Consider the following 19,659-nt stretch of genomic DNA (forward strand, 5'->3'; position numbering starts at 1 on the left):
TATCAGAGCCACCTGTTACACTTGTGACAATTTACTACTGTGCATGTGGTAAAACCAAAGGCTGTATTTTGAATCTTGTCACCATTCACTCTGTTGAGAAATAAAGTATCTTTCAAATGACAACACTGACAAGTACAGAAGCAAAAACATAATTTTGTAGGAAGGAAACAAGATTTTGTAAGTAAAAAAAAAATTGAACAGGACAGCTAAGACCCTTCATGTCCAATCACCTCAAATCCTCCCTGAAGCCAACTTCCTGTCACTGGATGCCTGTTTCACCCTGTGGCCTTCCTTCGCCGGGCCATAACTTCTCCTCCTGACAGAATAGCTTTCACTAATAGTAATGTGATCAGTCAGTGCACAGAGGGGACTGAGGCTGCCCCAGTCCTGAGCGAGACATCATATCACACACACTCGCCATCACTCCTCTTTCACTGAGTCAACAAGGCGCAGCCATGGCTACCATCACCAAGGAAGAGAATGTGACACGAGGAAACAGATGTGGGGTTTTTTGGATGTCTGTGTGGTGACCTACAAAAGCTGTGTGTCATTACTGATGATGACCTATCAAAGACAAAGACAAGCATGTCAAACAGCAACTATGAATTTGCAAGGACATTAAAAATGTATAAAGATGTAGCTTAAATCAGTCAGAGAAATTTGCTTGTTCACCTCTTGCTAAGACTTATGGGGAAATCTATACTAATCACATGTCCATAAGAAACATGAAGTCACTGGGGTTAGCTTAGTTTAGCATAAAGACTGGAAACAGGGAAACAGCTGGCTGGGCTCTGTCCAAGGGTAACAAAATCCACCTACCAATATCTCGCCCACTAATGAACATGTTATATCTTCTTTGTTTAATCTGTACAAACACTAAATTGAAAAAAACACGTTTTGTAAGTGTTATATTCCTGACGTACTAACACATAAAGGTAGCAAGCTCAAGTGGTGCTGGTAGTCATATTTTGTTACCACTGAACAGAGTCAGGTTTGCTGATGTTTCTGGTCTTTATACTAAGCTAAGTTAATTGACTAATTATATTTGACTAGAGACATGAGGGCAAGGCTAGCTTTTTCCCCATTTTCATTGTTTATTCTAGCCTAGGTAGCTGCTGGCTCAAGCTTCACATTTAGTGAGGACACAAAAGTTGTACTGATCTTTTCATCTAATGCTCTGAAAGAAAGTATATTTTCCAGAATCTTTTGACCGTACCTTTTTAAAATAAGCTTGAATACAGTTTTCTAAGAAAGTTTTTAAACACCAGCTATACTGTACTTCATCTGAGGTACATTTGAATCTCTTGTAAGGATGGCTTATCCATCTTCCATCATGTTCCACCTCTTCTCGTTGGATCTGACATTGCATCCGTGTCAGATTATGTGGGGATAAAACACATGTCCCTTCATCTCTGCCAGGAAGACACTGTGCGGGGCGATGCTGATTAAACTTTAAACTTGGAAATCATTTGTTGCCAGCGTAATACACTCACCCAGAAGAATTAATAAATGATTACAGATTTTTGCATGAATGCAGTTTCTTGAATTTTCCTCTTTAGCGAATGCTCAGCAGTGTTCACATCGATTTGTTTGTCTTGCAAGATACTGAAAAATATGAGAGGATGTGACAGTGATGTTTTAACTTTTCAGACAGGAGTCAGATTTGACAGATGCTTTATCATATTGTATCATGTCATGAGGCATGGACTGCTCTCTGAATGCTTACAATGTACATTTTTCTGCTAGTGTCAGCAATAAAAAAGGTAGAAGATAATCACAAATGCAGGAGTTGGTTAAAAGAAAACACTGTGTGTCATCTTTACTTGACTTTAAAGTGCAATTTAATATGAAAAATGGCCGTGGGTGCATTTCAGATGTTATTTAAATAAAATGCAAAAGCTTCTGCCCTGCAAATGTGTTTTAATGAGCTGTTGCATTTAAAAAAAAAAAAAAAAAAAGAAAACTTATCAAGCACTCCTTCCTCATCTCTGCTTTTGTATTAAACAGAGTTTAGGAGAGTTAGTTGAAACTGATTTTTTTAATAGCTTGATGGATGAACTTAATACTTACAATTATGGTGTCATAGTTTCCTAAAGGGCAGCCAATACTGAAAGCTATGGTTTTATCTGGTGGTACAAATGAAAAGTCAAAAAGCATGTATTTAAAATTGAAATTGCCCACTCATAAGTTGATTCTTATTTCCTCAGCAGCTTAATTCCCCCTGATTTTCTCTGCTTTGTTACACTGAGTATTTATCTCTCCTGTTTTGCCCTCTCTGTGCTTCTCCCGGCATACGACCACGCTTAAGATGTGCGCTCACTGGTCGCGAAAACAACAGCCTTGTGGCTCGGTTGTGAGGAGTCGGCGTTGAGACAGCAAAGGGGTTGCTAGGCGACAGCAGCCGGGCAATTCCCTGTACAGGTGGGTGGGGCTGGGAGCTGGTGACAGAGGCCACACCTGCTACCTGCCAGGCACACACACAAACTCACATACACACGCACACACATTCCTAATTCACTCAGAAACACAACCTTTACATCAACCCCCCTGTCGCTGCCTGTTACACACACTTGCACTCTTGATTTTACCTCTTTTGCTGCTCTTTTCTAGAAACATGACCTGAAGCAAGCTGTAGCATAGTGGTCAACAGGTTAAAATAAAAGAGCAGTGAACCGCACAACTGAGAAATGCACAACCTTTACACAGGGTTGAATCTAAAAGGCCCAACAAAAACATTTTTACAGCATCTGTATCCAGCTGAAGCCAGTTTTTAACCACCTTTATGGTTCATTTCAGCCTTGCTGATTGTTGTTAGTGGCACAAATGCAATCAGTGTGCATAATAACAAACTTATAAACAGCCTAATTCATAGCCTTTTCCTTCACAGTATACTAAACACTTGTATTGAATGAATTGGCAAATGTCTTAGCAAACAATTGCCTATTTACATATCCAGCAGTCCAATATTTGCTCTCCTTTTAGCTCTGTTATTCCTGAAGAAAATGTTCAGCTCTTTAGCTGCAGGTTACATACAGAGGGTTAAAGCTGTGGACTGTAAATCCAAAACAATGAGCTGAAAGACCAAAAAACACGGAGCATAGAGCTGATAGGAACTGCGGAATTAGGTGATAATTATTACTTTGTTTTGTCATTACAGGTGACCCCTTTCATATTACACATAATCATTTGATTTATTATTGACATGAAAACATTGATTATAGCATTTTAAGGATAAATATTACATAAAACAACAGTCAGTTGTGTCAGTAATCGGATCATTTGTGAGAATTGGATGTATTTAGTCAAACTGCATTTGCTGTTTTTGAGAGGCTTTTGTAAAACAAAACTAATCCTTGTGAAAAATCCCATATAATCCTTTTTAAGAGAGTGTTGCATTTGCTTGCCTGGTTCAAAAACAGAAGCAGCATGAGGGATTGGTGTTGGATTTTTTTTGTATGTGGCAACACATGGTGCCTTTTGCTTTTCTTCTCTCAGCAAATGTCTTCAGAATTCATAGCATTTCACTGAAGTGATTTACTTTCGCTCAGCTTTTTTATGTGTTATAGTGAAACCTGAGTGGGGAAACGTGAACAGCTATTTACACAGTAAATCTATTTGTGGGATTCATACAATAGAAGGTGAGCAACACTTTGCCTCGTTTGTTGTGACCCTCTGTGGCAAACAAAGTGAACTCACATCCCGGCACACACCTATATACACACATACAAAACAAGTAGATAAAAATTAATCTCAGAAATAATAACTTTGGGGTTCCATAATAAGTGAGGAGCTGTGAGGAAATTAGTCAGAGATTAGTTTTGTATCTGACATGGGACTGTGGAGCGAAACTCATTAGAAAGTACAGTATATTCTTCTGGTATTTACCTTGCTGATTGTCCCAGCAAAGGAAACGTCACTTCATATTAAGTTTGCCACAGCCCTTGGAGCAAGTAGAATTTATTATCACATTTCTGCATAAGCAGGATGCACTGCACTGTTGCAAATGAAATGGGGGCTTATAATGATATACATAACAAAACAGGGGACCTTTATTAGATGGGAATTGTGAGTTTTTCTTGTGATGATTCACTGAGTCTGACATGGGCAGCAGACACTCAGGAGGGTCTGAAAAACGCTTTCAGCAACCAGGCGCAAACAAGCCTGTCCTCATGTGCACTCAGAAGTCCCACCTGGTTTGTGGTTTATCCTTGTTATCAAGGATGCAGGGGAGGGAGAACAAAGCCTAACAGCTTTGGCAGATTTTGTTTGGAAAGTGGAGCTGATGTTAAGGAGGCAAATTTATGCTTCATACTGAGAAATAACAATCTGTAGATGCAGAGTTTTGCATCAAGAGTAGAAGCTGTATTCTAAAAAGACACAAATGATTCTTCTTTATACTGGTTGCTGTTTGCACTGTGGTGATCATCAGCTGGAGGTCATATAAGGTTGATAAAGGCAGACCTGCCCATTAATGGTGTTGAGAGGTGCTTGTGCCAAGTGTCTGGTCCTTGATAAGACTCCACAAGTGACAGATCCATGTTTAATTGCTGCTGCTGCTGCTGTGTGTGTGTAAGAATGTGTGATGGGTGAAGAGGGCGCCCGGGAATCCATTTGTGTGTTAGGAACAAAAACACAAAAAACGCACACTGTAAAAAACAAAACAAAACAAAAAACATTGTCATTAAGAGTAATTAACACTTCATAAGTGTCCTTTCTCTTTCTTATTAAGTCAAATGCATTTAATGAGTTCAGTGTTTTCCACTTTTAACAGGCTTTTCACAGAAACCCTGGTCTAAATCTTTACTGAAATTAAGCAGAAATCAGTCTCTCCACAGCCATTTAGAAAGGACACGGAATTTAATGGGACATAGAAGAAATCCTCGAAAATTAAAACGCACGACATATAAAAGGACCTCACCCACTTCTAACACACTTTCCCACGTGTTTAACAGCAAGAACCTCACGAGCTGGTTCCGATGTTTTTTGCAGTGTGCGGAATGGCACCGCTCCGCCGGCCAAGCTGAAGATCTAATTGCGCCCTCCCCTTTTCTCCTTTTATTTTGTGACACACGCCATAGATCTGCACTAATAGCCTATCGCAGTTTGAGGTACACACTTAACAGTTAGACACGCGCACACAGTCGCGGAGCCAAAAAAAAAAGCACAGTCCTCAACTCCGCCTGTGTGTGTGTGTGTGTGTGTGTGTGTGTGTGTGTGTGTGTGTGTGTGTAGGGGGTGAGGGGGGGGGTGGAGGAAACGTACCAGATAAGATTTGCTTCCAAACGCGCACCGATGGCGGTGTGAGGCGTTTGGCTGAGAAGTACGCACGGCGCGGTGGTGGAATTGTGGCGCTTTTTTTTTTCTTTTATTCATCTTCTCTCATGTCTGGATCCCGATCAAAAGGGAAATAAACAAAACTATGGATTACTCAGTCTGCCTACTTTTACTCCTGTCATCCATTTCGTCTGTAACCACCGAACAATTCCCAGCAGCGCCGATGTGAGTACAGCTTCAAAACAGCCTGTTGGCTTTTGAAAGTCTTGGATAATGTGCTGTGTGTATCAGAAATTGCAGCTTGGGTAGAGTCAAGATTTTACTTTCTAATAGTCAGAGATGCAAAAATATGTTTAAAGTACAAGATAAATTAGATTCTATTTTAACTTGTAGTTGGTGGAACACTACACTTCCAGGGTTTCAGCTTAAGCAGAGCGCGTTTCTTCTTCTCCAAGTGATGATGATTGCATATTACTTTGGATACAAGTTCACCTTGTGAGACATGATATTTAAAGCTGCTGTCCATTTGTTGCCAGGCAGTCTGACATGTGGCTTGCTGTCACATGAATCATCCCGGGAATGGAGCAAGACTGAGGTCTGAATGTGCTTCAGAGCCCCCCCCCCCCACACACACACAGTAAAACCACAGTTTGTAGGGTTTTTTTGGTAATTGTAGGATGCGTCTGATTTATTTTACACTATGAGGCAGTTGATATTGTAGCTGGTGAGATAAAAGTGTGTGGGGGGGTAGTTAAACCTCTGACCAGAACTGTCGTGTCAAAATAAAAGAATAGTGGGCGCAAACAAGTATTTCTCATTTTGCTGCAGACCATGTGGGACAGTCTTGTTGTGGCCAAACTCCTTTGGAAAAAGTAGTGTTTTACAAGTTTCAAACTCATAGCTAAGCAGATGGTTTCATAGAAGGTGATTGCCAGTTTGCTCTAATGTGTGCACAGTTGTCAAAAATTGTCATAATCCATCTCCATATGAATCCATATGTTTTCTCCTCTTATTTGTTGCAAAAGTCCCACAATATGAGCTGAGAACTCTGTGATGTGTTCAAGTGGAGATATCACTTCAGCTCAGTTGAGATATCACTACCTCAATCTGCCTACACCTGACCCAGACCTCTATATTTGCAGTGCAACATTAATAGATGTAACAGATGATATATCCACAGTCACAGAAATACTGTTCCCAAATTAAACGTGTAGGTGTGCGAGCCTATTCAGCCACCATGCTGCACCTCACACTTAATCAACAGGTTTAAGATATTCCACATGGTTCTAACGGAGGCAGGACTACACAACGTTTGGGTTTTGAATGCACCCCGAGTACGGTCCCCAAGAGAGCCACGATGGCACTCAGCCAAATGGCCAAGTACAATGATGTCAGACTAGCAGAGTGGCCTGCCCACTCCCTATATTTCATGGGCACTAAGTGGATTGATCTGTGGGTTGTGTACATGATATTCACACAGGCTTGGCGAGCTGCAGACCCACTTTCACTGACAGACTTGTCTTGCTGAGTGGAACCGGCAATCTGACAGGAAAAACAATAATAAAACTTACAACAAGGCTGGCAGGAGATCTTTGTTTGAGTCAGGGAAAACTTAATTTTGGAGAAAAGACGATGCCAGAATCAAACTAGAAAATACTCAGTCACCTCGCACAGTCTGTATTTTGATATGTGCTTCTTGGCCACCAGTATTAATCACAAGTTCTACCGTCACTCTCACAGTGTCTCTGTCTTTAACCACAGCCCGTCTTTAGTCTTGGTGTACTCTTGTGGTGACGGTGATTTTGAGTGACAAGCTTCATGCTGACTCCTCAAGGTGAAAGTCAGAGAGACATGGAGAAACTAGAAGGGTAAGGATGGAGAGACTGACCCAGTGCGTTTTCCTCAAGGAAATTCAGAAACATGGATGAGCAATGTCTTAAGTAGCTCAGTGTTTAGTGACTAAAAACAGACATTTACATTGAGTATGTCACGGCCTTGCTGTGCTGTTTCTCAACTTCTTTCCTTCTTTTTCTCTCACCTTCCTGTCTCATGGCTTGAAGTGTGACTGTATCTCTGGGCTCCATCTCTAACCTCACATGCCAGCATCTGTCCGCTTCAGATCTTCATGTCCCTTCTCTTTTCTCTCAGCCCTCCCTCTATCCCTTCTCACTCTCTTTCTCATCGCTCTCTCTCTCTGTCTTGTTCATTCCCTGTCCATCTTCTCTCTGCCTCAGCTCCCTATGTCTCTTTATTGCTCTCTCTCTCGCTCTCTTCTCTCTTCTTTTCATCGTTGCCTGAAGGCAGATGATTAACATCATCGAATCTGAAATGCAAAGTCTGATGTCATACACTGTGCCACAGAGATCCTGGCGCCAGATAACACATTGAGAGATCAGGGAAGATAAAAAGAAAAGATAGAGATGAAGAGAATAAGAGACAGCAAGAAAATCCAGACTTGCCCTTGCTGATCCCATATGTCTACTCTATATGGACAGTTTGCCACATGGATTCCGCATGTGTACTGTTTACTGTCACCACCCTTACAGCCAGAATTCCACGGCATATCCAAATCTTCATGTCACCACTTGCCAATGCATTGTGCTGAATTTAAATATCCAATCCAAGACTTGATCATATGCTTCTTTCTGGCTTTCGCCTTAGTCACCAACAGACATATTTTATCTCCATCCTCCCTTTTTCCACAGTTTCTGTCACCCTCTGCTCCAATTCTCCCACTCTCACTTGCCTTTTTTTTCTTTTATAAGGCTAACTAGATTTCATGCTCAACCAGCTAAAGAGCCATGCTTCTTGTGTCTTCATTTGAACAGCCAGAACAACATGGGCAGTTGTGAGTAGGGAGAGTGTAAACACATACAGTACATGAATATACAGCAGGTTGCTGAAGACTGAATCCTAAACAAAACAAGATACAGGCTTACAAATAGAGGGGAGACAAGTCACCATCAGTTGTTATTGAGATTCCTCTCAATACTCTCAATACTGCCCAACATTTTGAGAAGTATGCTCATTTCCTTTTAAAAATGAACTGCAAAAATGGCAGTTTGTGGTCTTGAGTTTATATTGAATGGCTAATAACCTCATGGTGGTGACAATACCCTCAGTAAGGCCATGAAATAGTCTATCACATAGCCCCTATTTGATAAACTGCTTCAAACAAACAAGATAGTAAAGGGGCTGGTTGGCAGATTTTTTGCTCCTGTATCCAGTCCTTATGCTAAGCTAAGCTAACCAGCAGCTGTCTCCAGCTTAGTGCGGTATGAGATATGAGTGCGGTCAGTCTTTTATCTTACTCTGCCTTTGTTTTGCATGATATATTTGTGTCTGTCTTCACACTTGTTTCCCCTCGGAGACCTGACACTGACAGTGGCCTGTAATGAATATGGCTCAGTTCCCACTTGTAACCACCCATATGCGTCTTATTTCATGACCAAGCCTCCCTCTGGATCCCAGATGCCTGGACTCATTGCTACTGAACTGATTGAGTCATACATTGCAACAACGATAAGAACATCCCCAAATATAGAGATAGAGAAGATACTCTTGACTTCAATATTCTGTGCTGTGACAACACACACACACACACAAAACTGGCTGTGATTTAAAAGTTGGCTTGCAGCACAGAAAACTTGTTAATGCTTCTACATCCACATTTGCTTTATGTCATAAGAAGATTTGAGGCAGTAAATGTGCCTATATCCCTGGAAAATCATACTGGCTGCAGTCCAACACATTAGTCTTTTATTATTTATTTATTTTTTTTTTTTTACAAATTCAGTCTTATTTTTGTTAAAGAAAAAAGCTCCAGGCTTTGTTTCTTGATTGAATCACAGAGCCTTGGACTCTTGTGTCTTGTTTTGGGAGAGACAGGGAGATTAACAATGTCTCATCTAATATAATTGAGGAATGAAACAAGTTTTTAAAAAATCAGTTGATAAATTAGATTTCCCTTCAACTTTCATTCCAGTGTCAAATCTAACTTGGAGTATGACAGTGATAATACGTGGAGGTTTGAGGAGGATGAATCAGATGTAATAAGCAGATGGAAATGATCAGCTCAGGGTTGTCTAGGGTTTCCTTGGCTAAGATTTGCACATCTTAGCCACGGGGGAGTTGGTGCTAGCAGGTATATTTCAGGAGGCATGCTCTTGCCTAGAGTCAAGCAGCTGGCGGGCTGTATCTGTTACATACACACATGCAAGAGCGCAAGATCACTGCCCATGGATAATGTCTCTCGCAGTTTTTCTTTGCTCTTTTCCCACACGTTTCCCTTTTTTCACCCCCACCCCCCGTCCCGTCCCACTCCATCCCATCTCAACTCTGGCTATATTTAGGAAAGCCTTTGTCTGTGGGGAAGGGGCGTTGAGTGTCCTGTCCTGACTCTGATGTAGGTTAAGATACAGGACAGAAGGGGTGTAGAGTGGCAGGGGGCTTCCCATAAATCTCATCACCCATCCCGCTCCTCCACTGAAATTTTGTGGACCCCTTGCTTATGTGTGGCCTCTTTGTGTTGCTTTATTGTCTGGTTAATCTTTCTCACCCCGAGTTCCTTCCCCCAAAATGACATTCCTCCAGTGCCCCTGCGTGAAGAGAAAGTCAGAGTAAAGAAGTGACCTGGGTGTTGTACTACTTCCCCACAATCCCTTGCCACATGGAAATTCCCAAGAATTTTCCATTGCAGCGTTGCCTGGGCAACCTTGGGAATAGCTAACAGCTGTTTGGATGAGAGCCCCAGCCAGTACAGGAAGCACATCTGTATACCATAATATAAAGCATGGGAAGTGTAGTTTTTAGACTGTACTGTAAATCAAGCACGTGTCGCTCCTTCCTTGTTTCAGGTTTTATTTTTTTATTTAAGCCTTTATCACAAGTGCATATGTCTGAAAGAACTTTACAGAGAAAGAGTCCTACCAAACTAATCAATAGTAAAGTAATACAGAAGGTACCATAAAACAAAAGCAGGCAAGACAGACAGATACAGAGGAGTAGTATAGATAGGAATAGAGAATGTTGAAAGAAAGAGGTTGTGTGAGAGTGACAGCTGAAAATCAAACCCTGTGGCTCATCTCGCCTGTTGTCACGCCAAGTTTTTGTGGCTGTCATCTCTTGTATTTTAAATTCACAACCACATAGTTGTCTGTAGGTTGACGAAAATACTACCACTGTTGGGGTTCATGAGGACTTTTTTATAACCTGCTGAATACACCAAAGATGGACCAAAAAGCTATCAATAAGGCATAGCTGTCAAGAACAATGTTCTTAAACTATACAGCAAACTATATCCATGGCTTATAGAGAGTTAGAGGATTGAACCATTTTTATATCTGCATGCTAAATATCTAGTACGCCAGTAGATGGTTAGCATAGGTTAGCTTAACATAAAGGGGGAAACAGCAGACTTGGTAAAGAATTAGCCCACTAGCATCTCAAAAACTCACAAATTGTATAAATGTAAGTGTAAAAATGAAATAATAATAAAATGGGGGTGACTTCCTGGCATCTTGTCATCATTATGAGACTTGAGGGCAGCTAGTGGATTCTTGTTTTACACTTGCAGTTGAACTTTTAACAGAGCCAGGCTAGCTTTTTCCTCCTGTTTTTAGCTTCTGTCCTAACCTAACCTAAGCTAGTTCCTTTGCTCTAGCTTCATATTTATTCTGCAGAGAGTGGTATCAATCTTTTCATCTAATTCTTGCCATTTCTGAAAAAGCAATGATTGTGGAGGAGTGTCCACCAGCTAATTTTGATTTTAAAGTTTCCTGTAGATATCTAGAGATGTGTTTAAGGGACTTAATAAGCCAACTTGTCCCAATAACACACTATAGGTGTTAAGTGCTTAAAATATCTCTAGTGAGACACCGTGAATCCATCTGATGGCTAATATTTTGAGGCAGACACAGAGAAAAGTGGAGCCATGATGTCCTGTGATGGCTTCTCTTGAGCCCCTTAATGGAGTTGTACTGCTGCATAAGAGCTGTTAGTGTCGGTGTGCAGACCACACTGGACAGTACTAAGTACAGCACTAACAGTAGTCTGCTTGTGTAGGCGTCTGGATTGACGTTAATTTGACATTTTGGCCGGGGGGGACTCTAATCTCTCTATTTATACTCATTGTCCGAGATAGTGTTTGTGTGTGTTGTGAGACAGAAGGGTTGGGTTGATGTATGGATGGATGGGTAGAGACTTCAGTGCTCAGAGAGTGTGATGGTGACAGCGATGTGGAGGTTTAGTCATTTGAGCAGAGTTCAACATGACATGTAACAAGGGAGAAAGACAGCTGGAGGGGTGAGGATGAGCAAGAGGAGAAAAACAAAAAAATTGTTGAATAACAATTTATTATTATCTACTAATAATTTGAAAGACTAATGGATTAAGAAGATACATATATACTGTTTTAACGCACATTCATTATAGTAAGCCAAAGGTGAGTGTGTTATAAAGCAAACTTTGCTGCAAAATTGTATGTGCACACAGGAAGTATAGTATTAATATAGTTGCTGTTGTAGTTCTTTAGTATGATGCTGGAATCTCACCAGCAGGTGTGACTGCTCTGCAGTGAGTACAAACACTTGCTGGTGTCACAACAATTCAGCTTCCTCTGACTTAATGTGTCCAGACACCTGCGGGGAGAGGTGATACAATGGGAGCTGTTAGTTCTGTCAGGACGTGTACGCCGTTTGACATGGAGGGTGTGGACGAGACAGAATAGGTGCTAGGGGGACAGCAAGTCAGTCCCAGCTAGCCTTGGTCCAGAGCGTGAGGTCAAACGTGGGCAAGGGGAGGAAGAGAGACAGACCCCTGGCCCTCTGTGGCAGTCTAATGTTGCCAGTGGACAGAATGTAAAGCAGTGGTCAGATATCCAAATGGTCTGATGGTGCCTTATTTGAGCTATAGACTAAAATATAGTGTTTTATCGGCAAATGAAGTGTTAGTCTTAAATTTAGACCTGAAAGTAATGATTTTTATCTATATTCATTAATTTGTTGATTTTCTTCATCAATTAATGGATCATTCCTTAAGTGTAGAGGTTATAAAATCCAAGCCCAATGTGGTGTTTTTAAATTTTTTGTCCTACTTTGTAATTGTGATGTCAAAGAGATCACAATTACAGTGAAATCAAACCGAGAAAAGCAGCAAATCCTGACATTTGAGAGGCTGGAATCAGAGGAAATCACCAGTTAAATAATTTTCAATGGAATCAGTTTCCTGTAACCCACACCTGCTCTTTCTGTGCATGATTGCCCACCAGCACCACCCTGCCATTTGATAATGATCTCATACAATGTCTAGTCAGCTCTTCCACAGCTGTAATACACCCTGACATAAGTGCTCGATAGAGCGTGCTGAAAATACTGTTGTCAAAGCTTCACTTAAACACAGCTCTTCAGATCCAGGCAGGGGGCCCATGTGGTAAAATGCTCTGACTGACTTGCTAAGAGGGAAATGGTACAAGAGAGGCAGAAACATCAATAACATCTTGTCATAGAAGATAATGAGGCAGCAAGACATTTACAAAGCCTGCAATTATGGTGTTATTGACCTCAGTAAAGGAGAAGATATCATCACTTGTCTCCTTTGTGGGACATAAGAGAAGAGAGAAGAGAGGAGGACAAAGGAAGGGAATTATAAGATTACTTAGATAGAAATAAGGAAGCAATGGGTTGGAAATAAAGCTGTTAATTACTGTTAGTTACTCTGCAATGCAAGCTATCAATGACATAAAGGAAAGCATTCCAGTTTTCCAGTATTACACACAACAACAAACAGAAGTCAGAGAGGTGGAAGGAAAGAGGTGATAGAGGAAAGAACCGACAGACCTGGAGAGAAGGGACCAAGGACTGAAAGTGATACATTTACACAAGAAGAAAGGCAAGGCGGGAATAAAAAAGACAGGCACAGGGGCAGAAAGTGACTGTTTTGTACAGTGCTCTGTCTGGCTCACTGCTTATTAGATGCTTTGCTTCATAGTCAGAGCTCTTATTAGCTATCCCCCAGTGGCTCAATTACATCCACGCTGCCATCCTCAAACATCCCTATCTTTTTTGTGCATCTCCTCTGCCTCCCGTAACAGCATCAGCCTTGTCTCTTCCTAAGAAGAGATTAGAAGCCCAAATTACTACTATTAGAGGAGGATTTAAGGTTTCTCTGAGTGCTGGGAACCATGACTCTGATAACATGATGAGACTGGTGGAGTGAAAGGGGAAAAAAAAGACAAGTGTATGCCACCAGATGCTTCCTCCATGATGGTTTTGATGGTATTAAGAGATCAAATGTGGATCCACAGACTGGGTTCTGAGTATAAAAACATGAGGATGTTTACAAGTTGAGAGGGTGCTGGAGTGGAAACTTTGAGATTGGATATTGAGCCCTGGATTCTTGTGGCTGCTCACACATGGGCATGTTAGGCCTCGGAGCCGGCACGAGGCCGAGTTTTTGGTGATCCATTCAGGATGATGGAGCGTGCAGTGTCTTTGGATCAATATTCTGGACCTTCGCTCAGCTCAGGGTGTTACAGTGTGAGGTTTATCCCTTGGTAAAAATAAAAAGAAACAGAAAATAAACACACTAAGTTGTTAAGCTCTGGAAGTGACACGGGTGAACTTGAAAACCTCTGCTGAATGACAATGTAAGGTTATTGTGGTGGGAAAAAATGGATGCTTCCCTCCCTAGGTGCACTTCTTTCTCTTCCCCTGTTGATCAAGGAAGTGGCACACACCCAGCATGAAATTATGCTATTAATACCATAAGTTTCAGTTGAGATCAGAAGACCTGAAGCAGCTACTGCCTGCAAACCAGTGAGACGTGAAAGAGTGTTTTATGACAAACTCTTCCAATACTTTGACAGCCTAAAGCATACAGTCTACAGGGTATTTGTTTAAAGTTGTGCTGCTGCTTTTTTTCTAATAAGGACATAGAAATAAGTTTGGTATGAAAGCACACTCAGGACTCAGAAAAAGCTTGAAGAGTCAAAACCTTCCCAATCTTCTTTCCATGAACTCCATCTGGGAACCATCTTTTAAAGTTGGATTATAAACTCTTCATGATATTTCTTTTTTTTTTTTTTTATCTAAACCTTGAATGGCAGTAGCTGTCATTGGAGTAGGAACAAAGTATTAGTCAAGGACATTTTTAGGTCAGTTTATATCTGTAGTCTTGGCCTCGCATGGTATCTGTGATAACATTTTACTAATTAAACTTGCAAACCTGGTGACAGAGTTGAGAGTTTGACCGTTTTACTAAGTGCCCAAAGTCATGGATCAGACAGGTTGTGAGCAAGCCTGCAGTTCAGCCAGATTAACTGAACTTCTTTCTTTTAAGTGAGCACATCCAAAATGTTGTTAATCTCTCATTGCGCAGAATATGCATTTACTATGGTAAGTAGGGTAGGTTGGTTAAACCAGGAACTCAGTCTACAAACTGCTGATAGATGTTTACATCAAGCATCTTGGGTAATTGACTAAAGCAGTTTGACCACAAGCTCCATTAAGTATCTGGTCCAGAGTCCTCCATATCATACAGTCCTCCTCAGGAGATAAAGCATATTCTTGACCACAGAAACAGCAGTGGATAAAAGCAGTCCCAAAAGTAAGAACCAGTTACTAATTGGCCTGTGGTGAGATTGCTTTTATTTTTGTCAACTGCTGCTTTCAAGGTCAAGAATGAACTTTCAGTTTGCATAATCATGGCGCTGTTTGCTTTAGTTTTCTGATGTATGATTGTCACACTGTTTATGTCTCTTGCCCCATCTGAGTTTTTCTGTGATGGAATAGGAATGAAGGCCAAAACAACAAAAATAAGATCCTTAAAAAGTCCTTTAAATAATTTAATATGTGAATTGCAACTGCTCTTTCTGTAACAACCTTGAATTATCCTTCAATCTAAGTTTTCGATGATGTATTGAACCCAAGAGATTTTAATATTTATAGTTTTTGAGCATTGAAAGATGTTCACTTTCTGAGCTGATTGTGCTACAAGTGTATTAACCCTGCTAAGAGTGGGTTACACAGCTGCACAGCTAACAGCCAGAGGCTGTGGTTTTGAAGTGTAGAAACAGAGGCAGAGGAGAACACAAACAGCCTCCCCCACAGTCCCACACAGCTTGGCCAGAGGGGTTAATATGTTCAGAAGTAAGACAGCAGTGCTCTCATGCTGAGTCATGCTCTCTATTCTGGGATTGTGTCCACTTCCCTGTGTTCACCCCTCGGATTGGACTGCCTGCTCCTAACTGGCAGACTGAGGGTATTTTTTTCTTCTGTTGTTGTGAGTCAGGGTGTTCCTTGTAATTTGAAAATCAAGTTTTTTCTTCACCTATCTAAAATCTTGTTCTTTCTTTAGTTTTTTTTTCCCCTAAAGAAACAATGATTTGCATCATTAACTATTGCGGTAACCTCAAAACAGTGTCATTATAAGCACATCATACTATTTGCATCTAACTGGAACTATATCACCTCACAAATAGGGCAGTCAGTATAGTGTAAATGAATTAAACCTGTATCAATTATTTTTTTTAAACCACCGTGGAGCAGCATGAACAAGCTATAAACTCAAACTCAAAACACTGATCCAACAAACATGCACAAATGTCACACCCACTTCATTACATTAAGAGCTTCTTCAAAAGAGCTGCACCTGTCCTGGTGACCTTTGACCCTGGGCAACCCCCTACCGCCCTCTGAAAGACTCAGTGCTCTGGTTACATACAGACGTTGACACATGCACATAGGCGTGCACACGCACATACACGTGACAGCTGGCCTAACGGAGGCAGCTTCTCTTCCAGTCATTACAGTGATGGAGGCTCAAAGGAGAGGGGGAGGGCTAGTTTGTCTACCCATCAGCCACTGTACTCAAGGCCACAGGGGTCAAGCACAAATTAAGACACATGCTCACTACTTAGTCTAGTTGAGGAATGAGCTAAATTAGCAGTCGTGTGTGTCTACTGACTTTTAGATGGCATGTCATTTTGTCTGTCTGTTTTTCTGAATCGGTCCAAGGATAGAGCAGTGATGTGGTGTGGCACTATCAGAGATAATATTGACACCACTCACCAGCACCTCATCTAATTTCACACCATTTAACTCACTGGCACATTTGTGCTTGTGACTGCGACATGGAAAGAACTTGATGAAATTTTAATGTCGTCTTTTCAGTGTCGGAGCCTTCATATCTGACAATCTGTTCATCTGAACTCCAACCAAGTGTGTCTCCAACTCTCTAAAGTCAGTGAACCTGTAGTGATCTGTACTGCAGGCACCATGAGTCACATTACACTATCATGAACAACATGCTGAGTCAGACAGGTATCAGACCTTCTCATCTCAAGTCTAACAAGTGTGAAACTGGTCCAGACCCAGAGTGTGTGTGCATCTTTTAGTCCATGGCTCATTTCCATCTCAGTACAGGAAAATGTGTGTGGTATCACATAGTGATAGTAATATTGCAAGTGACAGCAGGAGCTGCTGAACAAGGAGATATCCAGTCTAATAGGTATTCCCTACCTGAAACGGTGATCTACATTTATTTAAAGCCACTTTATGCTACTTGTATGTTACATTATCATTTCCATAGCTTACATTTAATAGACGTTTTGCATCAGGCACAGTAAGCTACCTCACTTTAAAGATACTGTATGTAAGTTTTTGCTATTGCTACATAGTCGTGGTTAGCATTAACAGTGGTTTACTTACCAGTCCAGGAATGTTGCAAGTTCAGCATCAAACTTCATTCCTTTACTTGCCAAGAGTTGTCTCCAGTGGTGACAAACAACGCCAATGTTAACTTTTGCTTCTATTTCTGTCCCCTCTCTTCGTTTACCTAAGTTAGCATGCTAACCCCACTGCACTGGTAGTTGTATCGATAAAAATGTATTTTAATGTTATTGACATTTCAGCATCTTGGCTTGACTAAATTAAGACCAAGGGAGAGAAGGGTTCAGATGCCCAGAAGGCCCAATTGATTTTTTTTATCTTGTGCCAACAAAGTATTAAGTTTTGCACACAAGATATTATCCTGTGTGAACAGGATGGATACGAATAAAATGTAGATCAAGACCTTCCCTGCCTGGTTAATGCTGGTAAACTAAAAGCTTCTTCCAGAGCCACGTAAGACATTAATCAACTATTTTCACAAGCTGATTGGTATTGATCTAAATTGCCTTATTGTCACAGTTGTTGAGATGCAGCAGAATCACAAGTACACTGGACTTCTGTAACTTTAATAGGTCTACACTGCGTTCTTATAGACTATCCTTCATCTAAGTCTCTGTGAGCGCGCTGGAAAAATGAGTGACCACAACTGCCAAAAAAGGACAAAGGAAGTTAAGAGGGAAAAGGAGCTTCAACAATTCCCTGTCAGAAAAAAACAGTCTGCTCCATAAATGTATAAATGGATGATATTAATGACTCAGTGAGACAAGTGTGAGAGAAAAGAGGCTTGTAATGCCAGCAGGTCTCACACTTGGCTGAGTTTCACATAGCTCCTCTCATTTCCAGCTCCGCAGTCTGCCACCGCTGCAGCCGAGTGGCTCGACATGGCTCACCAGCCATTTTGGAGGCTTACTTCCTTTTCCTTGTGTCGACCCCCCAACCCCACCCCCTCCTCCCCAACTGAGATTTCCCTGAGGAGCAGCACAGAAAGAGTGAGAAGGGGGCAGAATAGGAGCTGAGCATGGGAGGGGATAATGATGCAATCTAATTTTTCCATGTCCTGCTCCAAGTTTCCATCCTCTCATCAAATACACATTTGGTTGTTAAACTCCACTTCCAGGCAATGCCCTTTATCTGCTTTGAGAGAAACAATCAATTCTTTCTTCGCATATTAGGAAGCCACACACTCTGGTGTTATGCAGGGAATGTATGCTTTTGACTGATAAGAGGAAGCTGGGTAATCAGAGCACTGCATAGCCTTTCAGATTTACCCAAGAGATTTTCTTAAACCAAGATCAGAGCGATTTCAGAATCCTAGCACTAAGCCAGTAAGTGAATTTTATTATGTTACAAACTGGACTCATGCAGTGTCTACAGGCTACTACAGACAAGTGAATATGAGAATATGGTAAATATGCTTTTATTATTAATGGAATGAGACACTGAACATGGGATTTTGCTCAGTTGTATGAGGACAAAGACAGCAGTTCTTTAAACAGTGGACACACAATGAACTTCAACTGTTTTCTGATGGACACCCACACACAGTCACCATTTCCCATTAGACACCTGTAGTAAAAACCCCACCCCTCCTGCTTAAGGCCAACTGGGCTTATTTGGAAAACTCACATGCATAACAACCTGAGTATACAATACACCTGCTGCCAGGTCGCTATGATCAATGGATCTTACCTTTGAACTGGCTCCATGTACAGTAGTCAGTACACATAACAACTATGACACATAATCCACCTTAAAGCCATTTGTAAGAGATCCTCTTATTTTCCCATATGCAGTATGTGTGTGTGTGTGTGTGTGTTTGTGGACGTGTATGCACATAATTGTGACTTGGGGGTAGAAAAAGTTATGTGCTGACAGTACGCATATCTTGTATCTGCCCCAAGCCGCTAGCAGCTGTCTCTCAGAAGGCTAAATATACTATGTGGCTGCTATGCCACACATTTGCAGCATAAGCTAACCGTGCTCACATTACACTGTATTTTTTAAATAAGATAACACAGACTGGGTTCACATGTCAGAGGTCCCTCAGCAGTGTGGAAGGTGAAGAGGTGAATTCACACTGTGGGGGAGAAAGGGCAATTTTCTTTATGGATTATGTCATGTATTTTTTATTGGCTGTATCGGTGTACTTACAGTGTATTGTTTACAAAGGGTTCAGAACGTGTTGAGTGCTGTTCAGCAGCAGGAGGTCATGGTATTGTGGTTGCAGTAGGGATTTTATTACCTGTAGACCTTGCTTTTGCTGAAAAAATTCTACATCAGTGCTTGATAAAAGCTCTTGAACTACAGAAAAACATTTTTGGAAGCATGCTTAACTCAAATATGCATGTTTTTCCCTCAGATGTCGAGTTAATTATTTAAAGACCAAATGACAATGGAAGGTGGAGGTTTGTCTAAAACAAGTTTGATACTGCCTAAATACAGTAACTTTTACATATGTAAAATAAGTAACTTTTTACAGTGCATGTGGGGTATGATGGCATGTCACATATCACAAGATTCATTGATGTTTTGACAGTTGGGGGTGCGGTGGGCATGGTGTCATGTAGACATACTCATGCACACACACACATAACCTGAACCGAACTCAATGTCAAGTATTCCATATAAGGAACCAGTGTCCTTAAAATCCTCATGGCTTAGTTACAGAGCATAAATATGATTCACAACAGTTTAGACATGCTGGTAATTACTGTTTAGA

The 19,659-nt window shown here is 41.1% G+C and overlaps 1 protein-coding gene across 1 annotated transcript in view; it reads left to right on the forward strand.

The window, feature by feature from the left end:
- Positions 1-5,245: 5,245 nt before the first annotated feature.
- Positions 5,246-19,659, forward strand: part of cacna2d1a (calcium channel, voltage-dependent, alpha 2/delta subunit 1a) — an 82,969-nt gene continuing 68,555 nt past the window's right edge. Inside the window, 1 exon segment of the mRNA XM_051077592.1 lies at positions 5,246-5,499. Coding sequence (XP_050933549.1) covers positions 5,420-5,499 — 80 coding nt within the window. The 5' untranslated portion in view covers positions 5,246-5,419.

Source organism: Lates calcarifer, linkage group LG18, assembly GCF_001640805.2.
Source record: "Lates calcarifer isolate ASB-BC8 linkage group LG18, TLL_Latcal_v3, whole genome shotgun sequence".
NCBI lineage: Eukaryota > Metazoa > Chordata > Actinopteri > Centropomidae > Lates > Lates calcarifer.